The 13,326-nt window shown below is 43.5% G+C and overlaps 1 protein-coding gene across 2 annotated transcripts in view; it reads right to left on the bottom strand.

Annotated features, from left to right (window-relative positions):
- PYROXD1 (pyridine nucleotide-disulphide oxidoreductase domain 1) overlaps positions 1–12,409 on the bottom strand; it is a 33,011-nt gene extending 20,602 nt beyond the window's left edge. Inside the window, exons 1-3 of one of the 2 annotated variants that reach the window (XM_065417720.1) lie at positions 12,332–12,409; positions 3,946–4,026; positions 2,350–2,469 (exon numbers count right to left, since the gene is read on the bottom strand). In XM_065417720.1, the coding sequence (XP_065273792.1) occupies positions 2,350–2,469; positions 3,946–4,026; positions 12,332–12,409 (279 nt within the window). The remainder of the gene's footprint in view (positions 1–2,349; positions 2,470–3,945; positions 4,027–12,331) is intronic. The other variant, XM_065417729.1, reaches the window with a different exon arrangement.
- Between the last annotated feature and the right edge of the window lie 917 nt (positions 12,410–13,326).

Below are 13,326 nucleotides of genomic sequence, written 5' to 3'. Positions count from 1 at the left end.
GTGCTATTTTTTATATTGGAGATTACTTCTGTATTTTGTAGAATGGAAGGCTGCGATTAATTTACATGTATGTACACATGTATAAATACACCTCTACCCCGATATAACGCGACCTGATATAACACGAATTCTGATATAACGCGGTAAAGCAGTGCTCGGTGGGGGGGGAGGGGTGTGCACACTCCGGCGGATCAAAGCAAGTTCGATATAACTCGGTTTCACCTATAACGCGGTAAGATTTTTTGGCTCCCGAGGACAGCGTTATATCGAGGTAGAGGTGTAGTTGCTTTTGGGATCTGTGTTCAAAATAATGTTTTTCCCCCAGGTCTTTCAAAGAATATAAGTGCCATGGATGCAACTCTACATACTGCCACATCTGGTCAACCAAGTGTGTGATCCAAAGTTCATTAAAGTCAATGGAAAGGCTACCACTGACTTCAGTACTTCAAAACTAGATCAGATTCTAAAGGAGCAACATTGTCAGGTTCTGGAGGAAGCCACATCAAGCTGCAGCACAGAACATTTAAAATGCAACATTTTGTGAGCTTATTTGCTGTTCTCCACCTCAGAGATGGCTACATTACAATGGTTCTGTCCATCTTGTAGAGAGTTTATAAAGGGCATTGGGATCCTTTGAGATGAAAGATGATGTACACGTGCAATATGGCTGTGACTTTTGGGGGATTATCCAGACCAGTAAAAGGATCCACCTGCCTTGTAATCTTGAGTGCCTAAATGCTAAACTATTTGGGCTCAGAGCCCTGACACCAATAGCCAGCCCACAAGCATAAAGGTCTCACCCTAGCTTCCATCTGCCTCATTACTCCTTGCAGGGTGACCCTATCAGCCCTTCCAATTCTCAGTTTCCCCAAATCCCCATTTTCCCTCTAGTTCGTTACCCCTGAAGGTGCGAAAACAGCCCCCCCCCCATTATCAGTTCACTTTGGCATATACGCTCCAAACAATTTGCACACCAGAGACCTGATTGTTGTAAAAATAAACAAAAAGTTTATTTAACAGAAAATTCATAGATTCAAAGATGAAATAGTAAGGAAAAGCAAACACATACAAGTTACACAGAAAATAAACATAAAGACACAACTTCTGGCTTTGCACTTCCATATTAGTTAAACTCCTTTTTCTAATAAAAGTTACCTACTGTTTTTTAACCATTTCCCACAGTGCTCCCTAGCCCAAGCAGGGGGATCCAGCATTCACAGATAGATCCCCGTCTTTGAGACTGTGCAAAGTCCAAGTGTCTGCTAGTTAAGAACTCAGGAAAGATGGATTTGGGGAGACTCAGGACCAGAAGGGCTGTTGGGGTCACCCTATAAGGAGTAACTAGGCTGGTGGAAGCAAGGATGAAACTTTATGCCTATGGTCTGGCTACTGGTGTCAGGGTTCTGAGCTACAGCAGCATAGCACTAAGGTCACCCAAGGTTACAGGGCAGGGGTTACTGAACCCATTACTGGTCTGGGTGATCCCCAAAATGTCACAATGGCCATCCCAGGGGACATCCCTAAAACAAAACAAAAAACACAATATATTTATTAAAACTGTTGTGTGTGCGCTTTATTATGTATTATACCTAAGCACATACATCAGCCTAACAGATACAGTACAGAATATGAGTATACTACCTTAACCTAAGTACAGTGAATTAATTACAGGTATACCAGTTACATATAATAAAAGCAAAAACACAGACTTGGCTCTGAATGTGGGTAAATGAGTAATATTGAAGTGAAAAACAAAGCCTTCCAACTTTACTCTATAAGTAAGACACTGAACAAGGATTAGAGAGACTGTGTGTACTATATTTTTGCTGGAGAACGGAGAAAAAAAGCATAGGGATTTATTTATTTTGTTCTCCTGAGAATGAAAAGTGGGTATTTATTATAAATTTATAAAGTCAATACTAATTTTGGTTTCTCTTTGGCAACAAACCAAGTTACAGTTCACAGAGAGTGCCGATTAATGATTTAAGAATTTTTCAGGAATCTTAGTTCTATTATATCTGGTTTCATGATCAACTCTTTGCTACTCTGCTCTAAAGAGCCAGGCAATATATTAGAGGAATCAGGAGTCTTGATCTAACCATCCTAACCACTGATTTTTTCTAATGACTTATGACCTATGATTGCTTTTTACCCCATTGCCTACATTTCTTTTAAATGTGCACTATAAGTGAACTGTGACATTTCTCTTCTGTTCTAAATCTTGGTAAATTAATTTAAATCATTAGAAATTCTGTTTTAATAACATATTTCATTTGAAAAATGGATCCCTTCTTAAACCCATTCACTTTCAGGATCCATAGAAAATTAGGCAAAATGAAGTTCTCTTACATGCTCCTGACTTTTCAACTGTTTCACTCCAGACTCTATAACTTTAATGTTGGGATACCGTTTTTCTAACATAGTGCTTGGTTGTTCTTCAACATCAAATTCCTCTAGTGTTTTGGAGACCTATAGTTTAAAAAAAAGAAAGAGAGAGAAAGAGAGAGAGAGAAATCATTTTTGTTTTAATTGTTTTTCTTCTTTTATTAAGTTTTCAACCAAACCTATTGATTGGAAAATAGATGATGTTCACTCCCAGTCTGTAAACTTAAAGCACCAAACCCTCAGCAAATTCTTTCCACCAAGTTAGAAAATTGCTACTAAAATTAAGCATTTAGGTACATAATCTGTTAATAAATATTCCTAAGAAAGGCTCTCAGCAGTACGTTACCACTCAAAATGGAACTTGGACTTCTAAATCCCTATTTTGAGAAATTTAAAATTAGACTAGATTAAGCACCTGAGACTATATTTGCCCCCTGGAGGATTGACTAGACAATCAAATAGGTCTTTTCCATATCTAATTTCAACTATTATAAGTGGGGCTGGTAGAACCATCTATTAAGGTAGCCCTATGCTTTCCATTTTAACACTGTTTCCATTTGCTTATAACTTTGCAAATCTAAATTCACTTGGGCTGCAATGTTCCATGCTTGGCCTTAGCCTAAATTTTTTTTGGAAAATTTTAGCCACAACAGTTCAGTTGTTTTTAAGAACAAGGCTAGAAAAAAATACACTGTTTTGCCCACATTAAAAAATTCTGGTGACCTTTTCTTTGAACAGATCTATGACCCATATGCTCTGAGCAGGGACTTGACATTTGGCAGGGGGTGGCCTTTGTGTAAGGGATATGTATTTTGCTGTTCCTGTGAAAATATGCCCAAATTTGGCCAAGTGATAAAAGTGAATGAAAAATCCCAGTTCATACATGTATTCAGGAGAGACAGAGATTCACAGCTAAAATCTCTGAAGATTCCATCTTCACAGAGCATGCTTGAGTCTTTCACAGCTCCTAGTGCAGACTGGTCTAACACACGAACTGAGCATGATCCATTCTCTCACAGCACCTACCTGTGACCAGACTCTGCATAAACCATCCCCACACAGCAACTGAGTATGCTCTAGCCCAGGGCTAGGGGGTGAAGTCAGACTTTCCCTGTAATGACTGCTCCAAGCTGGCGTGCGCAGTCTCTTCTGTTGGCACCCGGGTACTGTGGAGGATGAAGCTGTCTGATTCAAATGCAGAGGAGATAAAAGCCAGACCAGGGGGTGGGAAAGTAGTAAATTGGAAAAGGAGTCTGGTGAGACTGGGACTAGAAGAACTCAGGGGAGAGAAACTGGGAATGGCTGGGCATGGAGATTGTTACAGGGACCCAGGATGGGGGAATGGAGACCGAGATTGGGAGCTTGAGGGAAGGAAGCTAGAACAGGTCGGACAAGCAGACTGGGACTGGGAGTCAGGGAGAGAAGGGGAAAAGGGCAAGAGACTGAAACCATATGCATAAGCATTTGCGGGGTCAGGCCCTAAATTATCTCTACTGAGTAAATGCTTTAGTAACTTTTATAGACGCCTACACAAAAACAAAATTTAAGTCTCTCTCTTACCTGTTTGAAATTTGTTACTGCTTTTATAACTGGAGAAGCTGTTACTAAGAGAATATCTTCTGATGGAAATTCTGTAGCCAACTTGTAAAGAAAGAGAGAGCACGATGAGTGAACACAGCTGTCAGTGGAATTTGACTTTAAATAAGGCAATAACAGTACTAAAAAAACAAAAGTTATCGTATTAAGGATTTTAGTCTTGTAAATCCCAGAGATGTAGACAAATATTACCTCCATTTTACAGAAGGGTAAACTTGGCTTGGGTGATACAATGGAAGCGAACCTGATTCCCAGGTCCAGGGCTTTCTTTATTTACAGACATTTCCATAAGACTCACATCATGGCACGAATGCCTAACCACAAGACGACCCTTCATACCATCACACTAGCCAAACTGGGAGGTGTAAAATGACACAAACTGAGATCTGAAGAGTCTGTATGCCTGGAGTCCAATTATTAGTGGGCAGTGGTAACTCAGTTAAGATTGTATTAAAGACTTTTGACTGTAGAAAGAACAGTGAATACCTGGTATCTTTGAGTGAGTTTTATGGAAAATGGATTATAATCTTTGGCTAATTATGAATTTTTTGATGTACTGGTTATATAATTAAGCTGTTTAAAAATTCATGTTTTGGCTATTTTTGCCAGGGAGGGTCTCACTGGCTTCTGTAGTCCTCTAGAAGAAAGATACAATCACAGATATGGTTCAAATTTGCACAAATCATTGTTTCCGTAACACAGGTTCCTAGAATACGATCTTCGGGTAAGAGAATGGCAATTTTTTAAACAAAAGGACTTTAAAGTGGTAACAGCAAGTTTGTGCGTTAATCTGAAGCCACTGATTTTTAATTTGATGACAAAAATCTGTGCCACAGCAAGAATGTTGTCTGTTACAAAATGTGGGCTTGCTTACATAAGGGAAAGTTCCCTTAGCTAGGAACAAGGGGCCCAGATGTTCAGATCTCACCTCTTCTAAGTGCAGTATAAATTCTCATGCAATTCACTACCTTTATTATTGACTAAGGCCAGGTAGGGTTGAAAGGGATCATTTTAAATTGTTGGATGCGAAGTAATTTTATTTTAAAAATTACTACAATTATTTAGTTTCAAGAAATAAGAAATGGTAGGCCAGGTTTTATTGCTTCTCTTACTGTCAACTCAGGGGTGTGGCTTACATTATTTAGTCACAGGTACGTTAAGGGCGCCACGAGCAAGACTAAGCAAAATAATCACCGTTATTAACCATGGCTATTTTAATATTTAAAAAAGGAAAAGAAAATATTAAACACCACAAATGACCAAACACAAATGATAAACCAGTTACTTCCGTTACAACTTCTTCTGTATGTCTCTCTGAGGAGAGCTTTTGACACTTTTCTGAGGAATTACACTTTTAAGAGTGAACAGCCTCTGGTAGTAGATACTTTTGTCTTGGTAAGATAAGACTCAAGTATATGGTTTCCCAAAATTATTGTGAATTCATTGTTTAGATACCTACAAATGTTTTATAATTTAGTCTCATGGCAGGTGGACTTGTTGGGTATTAATAAACAAACAAACAAACAGTTTATAGTTCGCAAAACAGGCAATCCTTACTACATCCTATACAATAAAATAAAAATTAAATCAATTAGAAAAAGCCATTAAAGGAGCTGTCTTGAGACAGGCCAATTAACCAACATTAAGAATATTAAATCACACTATTTCTTGGGCCTTGCCTACACTACAGTTTTGTTGACAAAAGTCAGCTTTTGTCGACAAAACACTGGAGGTATACATACTGAACTGCTCCTCCCGCTGATGTAACTCCTATGCTATGCTGACATAATAAAACCATCTCAACAAGCAACATACAGCTTTTTGCGACGTAGTTAGAGCAACACAGCATCAGTGTAACTTACTTGGTCATGTCACCCTAATTGGCCTCCAGGAAGTGTCCCACAATGCCCATCATGACCACTCTGGTCAGCAGTTTGAATTCTGCTGCCCTGAAGATACACAGATATGCACCCCTCCCCCGTTTAAAGGCCCAGGAATTTTTGAAATTCCTCTTCCTGTTTGCTTGGTGAGCACAGTTCACACAGCTGACCATGGCAGCTTTACGCAACAGATGCGCTCCTGTGTGGAACACATGGGAGCTGTTGGATCTGCTGATACATGGGGAGAGGAGGTTGTGCAGTCACAGCTTTGGACCAACTGTAGGAATTTCAATACCTACAGGCTGATTGCTATTGGCATGCAGGAGAAGGGGCACAAAAGGGACACGCAGCAGTGTCTTGCTAAAATCAAGGAGCTGACACAGGCGTACCAGAAGGCAATGGAGGCCAACCATCGCTCTGGTGCAGCGCCAAAGATATGCTGCCTCTATAAGCAGCTGCACACCATCCTCAGCAGCAACCCCATCTCCACCACCAAGAGCCCTGTGGATACTTCAGGGGCACGGAGGCAGCGGCCATCAGACTCAACTCCAGTGAGGAAGTGGTGGATGAGGAGATGGAGGTGGAGGACGATGTGGAGCACAAGGCAGGGTCATCAAGTGGCACAGTGAGTCAGGACCTCTTTTCCAATCCAGAGGGGTCTAGCTAATCCCAGCACTCCGACTTTGGCGCGGAGGATGCAGGAGAGGAGAGCTCTGGTAAGTGCTCATTTTGCTTTCATACTGCATGGTGACAGGAGACTGAGCTCTCATATACTTTGTTATATGGTAGAGGTGGGATAAGGGACAGAAATTAACAACAGAGCCTGTCCATCTACGCAGTGGGGCCACAGCAGAAAAATGTATTAATGTACATGGGGATGTCTCTGGAATCCTCCATAGTGATCTCTAGGAAACTTTCCTGTAGGTACTCTGCAATACGCTGTCGAAGGTTCCTTGGCAGAGCTGTCTTGTTTCTATCCCCAGCATATGAAACTTTGCCGCGCCATCCGGCAATTATTTCTGCAGAAACCAGAGTGGCACACAGACAAGTAGCATACGGAGCCGGTCGGAAACCACATGCATGCAGGAGATGCTCCCTTGCATCCTGAATTACCCTGAGGAGTGAGATATCGGGTTTGATTACCCTAGCCTATGGAAAAGGGTACAAGAATTCGGAACAGGCTCCCTAGCCACTAATAGAAACCCTTTCGAAAATCACCCTTTGTACTTTCTTGCCCTTTCCTTTCCTCCCCCCGCGAACTCACCATAATTGGGACTCGCGGCCAACTGTGTGCTATCCAAGGAACAGTGAGAAAGAAGTGTGTGTAACTTTTGCGATTCACATCTGTGAACGCACTCACAATACTGTCTCTGTTCATTGTTCTTTTGCCTTCTGCTCATGTGCCCTCGAGAACACACTCCACCACACTGGCAGAGCGCCTCCATCAGATAAGGCGGCGAACCCAGGAGGAATAAGGAGGATATGTTTTGAGAAGTGCTGCAGTCAATAGATGTAGCACATAGTGAAACAAGAGCATGGAGGGAGACAATTAATGAAAGACTGAGACGGGATAGCCAGGAAGGGACACGGGCAGAAGCGGATGATAAATCTCCAGGACCAGACAGAGATGTTGAAGTCCCTCATTAGCCTGCAATCAGAGCAAATCCACGCCCGACTCCCCCTCCAGCCACTACAGAACTCTGGTCCAGCCCTCCCCCAACTCCCCTACTGCATTCATTGCGTGTTTCCGGTCCCTCACAGTGACCTGTGCACGCCACGCTTGGGAACTGGTTTTCCAATTAAAACTGGAATTACACCCAGCTATGAGAGCCCTAACCGCAAGACTGTTCCTCATTTTCATGTTCCCTGTTTGTCCAAAAGTTTGTGTTTTATCCTGTTATTAAACTTGAGTCTTTGAAATAAAATGAGTCTTTATTTGTGACATACATACATCACTCAGTGCTAACAGTGAAACACAGTGGCTATAGGTAGGAATATTTTCTCCTTGCAATAAATGCTCAAGAAGCAAGCACTACAGGGGTAAGTAAACATTGTCTGGCTGAATGCATCACATACAGACACAATACTGAGAATCACTGTCAAAAGCTTCTTCAAAACCTCCCTTATTCGAATAGCCTCCCATTGCGCCCTTCTAACTGCCCTTCTATCTGGCTGCTCAAAATCAGCAGCCAGTTGATCAGCCTCAGTGGCCCACCCCAAGGAAACTTTTCCCCCTTCAATTAACAAATATTTTGGAGAGTACAGCAGGCCGCAATGACCATCGGAATATTTCCCTAATTGAGGTCTAACTGGAAAAAAAGACAGCGCCAGCGACCTTTTAATTGGCCGTGAGGGACATGCAATGGTCATTCGGCACCTGCTAAGCCTGTTGTTGAATTGCACCTTGCTGCTGTCTAGGTTTCCGGTGTAAGGCTTCATGAGCCACAGGAGCAAGGTGTATGCGGGATCTCCAAGGATCACTATGGGCATTTTCATATCCCCCACTGGAATCTTCTGGTCTGGAAAGAAAGTCCCAGTGTGCAGCTTTCTATACAGTCCATTGTTTCGAAAGATGTGTGCATCATGCACTTTCCCTGACCACCCCGCATTGATGTCAGTGAAATGGCTCCAGTGATCCACCAGCACCTGCAAGACCATGGAGAAGTAGCCCTTTCGGTGGATGTACTCTGTCGCAAGATGGTCGGGGATATGTGTTCTATCTATCGCCCCACCGCAGTTAGGGAATCCCATTGCCTCAAAGCCATCAATTATTTCCTGGACATTACCAAGAGTCACAGTCCTTCGTAGCAGGAGGAGATTAATGGCCCTGCACACTTGCATCACTGCAGCCCCCATGGTGGACTTTCCAACTCCAAACTGATTCACAACTGATCGGTAGCAATCTGGAGTTGCCAGCTTCCACACAGCGATCACCACTTGCTTTTCCACAGTCAGAGCAGCTCTCATTCTGGTGTTCTTGAGCTGCAGTGCCGGGGCGAGCTCTGCACACAGTTCCAGAAAGGTGACTTTGCGCATCCGAAAGTTCTGCAGCCACTGCTCGTCATCCCATACATGCATCACAATGCGATCCCGCCAGTCAGTGCTTGTTTCCCGATCCCAGTATCAATGGTCCACTGCGGCAAGCTGGTCCATGAATGCCAGCAGCAATCTTGAATTATTTATCTCCATGGCAGACAGCAGGGCAGGCATCACCGGCTTACTCTCTGTTTCACAGCTCATGAAATACTGCAGGGCCAGCCGCACTGTGTTCATAATACTCATCACCAGAATGGTCAGCAGCTCAGGATCCATGCTGTCAGGCACAGATGGCAAGTGCACAGTTTACAAGGGCTGTTGAAAAATGGCACAAAATGAAGCAGGAAGCCCAAGGAATGATGGGATGGAAAGAACTGCATCACAGGACGGCGAGCACATCCCCATGATGCAATCTAATCCTTTGGCAAAGTCGTAGTTAACTTTGTCTAATGAATTCATGCTGAAGTTTTGGGAAGATTTTCCTTGGGTTGGTTGGTTTCTTCGAGTCTTCTCTATTTTTCTTATTTCCATGTGGCAGCTTGCTTGTGGAGATGGACAGGATGAGTTATGGAATGATTGCTGTCTAACCAGAATAGCGGATGGAAGCATCTGAGGTGCTCAGTTCAGAGTCTTTTATACCATTCTCCTTCCTATTTTCAAGAAATTATAGGAAAACACATCTATTTCAGGCTCATTTAGACTCAACTTGGTTGCCGTCACTCTTTTATTAGCTTTGTGAATTCAGGGCTGGCTTAGGTGACATTTTCAGCTCCTGAATATGCACTGCTTAATAAATACGTAACATTTATTTAATTGCCTTTGTTCTTCTTGTGGCAGAAAAGATCCAGATAACTTTTAAAGTTAAAACTAACTCTTTCTTTTTATTCAGCCCATTTTCTGAGATAGTCTTTCAATTTTATTAGAGTTTCACAGGAAATGAAATTCTGTTTTCAAAAAGTCCAAACACTCCTGTTCTTTATACAAAAATTTGTAGTTCTTAAAACAGTCTTTTAAAATTAAATAACTCTTACAAATTCTTTAGCTTCAATAATTAAAAGATGTTGACTCTACATGACAATTTTTGGAGCAATGATTTTCTTCTCTTCCTGAGCGGGATGAGAGTTTGAATGTACATTGCCAGCAATTAATTAATTCATCATTAATATAAATATTTTACATGTAAATGGTCTCTTACATTAAAAGAGAAATAGTAAGTTAGGAATTACTTAGACAAGATAGATGGTTTCAAATCAGCAGGGTCTGACGAAATACATCTTAGAATACTTAAGGAACTGGCTGAAGAGATCTCTGAGCCATTAACGATTATGTCTGAGAACAGGACAGGAGAGATCCCAGAGGACCAGAAAAGGGCAAATACAGTACCTACCTATAAAAAGGGGAATAAGGACAACCCAGGGAATTATAGACCAGTCAGCTTAACTTGGGTACTCAGAAAGTTAATGAAGCAAATAATCAAACAATCAGTTTGAAAGCAACTAGAAGATAATAAGAACATAAGAATGGCCATACTGGCTCAGACCAGTATCCTGTCTTCTGACAGTGGTCACTGCCAGGTGCTTCAGAGGGAATGAACTGAACATGGCAATTAGCAAGAGTCATTCTGTCTCCTGTCATCCTGTCCCAGCTCTGGCAGTCATTGACTTAGGGTCACCCAGAGAACGAATGAGTTCCACAGATTGACTGTGTGTTGTATGCGAAAGTACTTCCTTGTGTTTGTTTTAAACCTGCTGCCTATTAATTTCATTGGGTGTTGCCTTGATCTTGTGTTATATGAAGGGTTAAATAACATCTCCTTTTACACTTTCTCCATTATTTTAGACCTCTATCTTATCTCCCTTAGTCATCTCTTTTCTAAGCTGAACAGTGCCAATCTTTCTACTCTCTCCCTATATGGAAGCTGTTCCATACCCCTAATCATTTTTATTGTCCTTCTCTGAACTTTTTCCAATTCTAATATCTCTTTTTGAGATGGGGAGATCAGAACTGCACACAGTATTGAAGGTGTGGATGTACCATGGATTTATACAGTGGCATTATGATATTTTCTGTCTTATTTTCTAACCCTTTCCTAATGGTAACCTTGTTTTTTTGACTGCTGCTGCAAAATGAGCAGATGTTTTCAGAGAGGTGATAAGTAACAGTCAACCTGGATTTGTCAATAACAAATCACGTCAAACCAACCTACTATCCTTCTTTGAGACGGTAACAAGCCTTGCAGATGGGAGAAAGCTGTAGATATTATATAGCTCAACTTTAGTAAGGGTTTTGATACTGTCTCACATGATGTTCTGATAAACAAAGTAGGGAAATATAGCCTAGATAAGCCTATAATAAGGTGGGTGCACAACTGGTTGGAATACCATACTCAGAAAGTAGTTATCAATGGTTCAGAGTCAAGCTGGAGGGGCATATGGAGTGGTGTACTGCAGGGCCCTGTCCTGGCTCCTGCACTATTCAATATATTCATAAATGATTTGGATAATGGCATAGAGAGTACATTTATAAAGTTTGTGTACAATACCAAGCTGGGAGGGGTTGCAAGTGCTTTTGAGGACAGGATTAGAATTTAAAATAATTTTGACAAACTGGAAAAATGGTCTGAAATAAATAGGATGAAATTCGGTAAGGACAAATTCGAAGTACTACATTTAGAGAGGAATAATCAATTACACAAGTACAAAATAAGAAATGACTGCTAAGGAGGAGTACTGCAGAAAAGGATCTGGGGGCTATAGTGGATCATAAAATTAATATGAGTCAACAATGGAACACTGTAGCAAAAAAGCAAACATTTTGGGACATAAGTGTGGGGACAATATGAACAGCTGTGGGGGTGCACAGGTGAGAGGGGCTGTGTGCATGGCTGAAGGGAGTGCACAGATGGGCAGTGTGGACACACAGCTGTGGGGGATGCACATATGGGCTGTGCACCGCTGTGGGGGGCTGTGCCACACAGGTGGGTGGGAGGATATGCACAACAGTGGGGGGTTGCACAGTGCAGGGGGGCTATATGCATAGCTGTGGGGTCTGTGCACTGGTGACGGAGGCTGTGTGTACAGCTGAGGGGGGTGCACAGAGGAAGAGATGTGTACAGGGGAGAGGGGCTGTGAGGGGGTGCACAGGGGAGAGGGGCTGTGTGCACGGCCGAGGGATGCACAGGTCAGGGTGGGACTGGAAGTGCCCTGGTGGACCCGACAGCTCAGCGAGCTGCAATGGGGGCTGAGATTTTATTATAGTGCAAACCGGGGAGCACGTGTTTAGACCCCAATCAGCTCTCCCCGCCCGTCCCGTGCTCCCCGGCGCCCGCAGGGGAAGAGGCGGGGTGTCGCGCGCGCCCCACTCACTGGGCGGTTGGGGGCCGGCGGGAAGTGGTGGGTGTCGCGCGCGCGTGGGGCGGGAGGGGCGGTACCTACCCGCTCGGCGCAGGTGACTCCCGCAATCCCCCCTCCCACCACCACAAACCGGCTCCGCGCGGGGAGGGGAGCCGCCATCTCGACGCCTGGACCTGGCAACAGCAGAGGGTGGGAGGAGCCCTGGCTACGGTGCGCGGCGGAGCTCAAACCTCTCCCCTTCGCGTTTGCGGTGCCGCCTGCCCAATACCTCCGCACACGTGACGCTAATGGCAGCTTGGCCGCGGAGTCCGCTGCTGGGGGCAGGATCAGGCCTTGAGCGAGTGCCGGGCCTCCGGGCTGAAGTCTGCTGAATCCTGCCCCCGGCAGCCATCAGGGGTGAGGCTCCCGTTGTGTGCAATGGGGGCAGGGTGACAACAATAGTGTCAACCCCGGGAGTTAAAAAAATACCCATGAGTCACCCCCCGCCCTCAAATCCTGAGATGTAAACACCCCCTGAGTGAGCAACCCTGGTCTTGCTGTGGGTTTGCCTCGCCTAGTGCTACTGTTGGTGTCATTAGGCATAACCCTAGGTAACTCGGGAGGGTGGAAGACCACGAGTGTCGATGAAGCCTTCCTGCACTAGGCCTAAATGAACCAAAGTCCTTCCATGTTTAAACTCTAATTGACCTCAAAAGCCAGATGCAGAAATTGGAATGTGTAACAGCCAGTTATCAGGTGCAGCACCGCTCATACCGGTGACAAGCGGTAATAATGAGGCCTGCATACTTCTGGCAAAATAAAGGAAAGGGACAAGATAATAATTCAAAGAGAAGTTACTAACAAGCTGGACTTATAGCCACCAAGATGATTTAACTGCTTAAATGTAATTGCTTGCTACTTGCTTAATGTAAACTATTATAGGAGGAAGGGGGGGAAAGGGGGAAGGGGGGGAAGAAGGGAAAAGCTTAGCTGCAAAATGTATAAAAAGAGAAAAGCTGCTTATGATGGTGTGCTTGATCTGAGACGTGCCAGTCTCCTTGCACCGCTTTGAGATCTCAAATAAACTTTGATTGCTT

The sequence above is a fragment of the Emys orbicularis genome, chromosome 1 (genome assembly GCF_028017835.1).
Source record: "Emys orbicularis isolate rEmyOrb1 chromosome 1, rEmyOrb1.hap1, whole genome shotgun sequence".
NCBI lineage: Eukaryota > Metazoa > Chordata > Testudines > Emydidae > Emys > Emys orbicularis.
The sequence above is the reverse complement of the archived record's forward strand: the minus strand, read 5'-3'. Positions and strand labels throughout refer to the sequence as shown.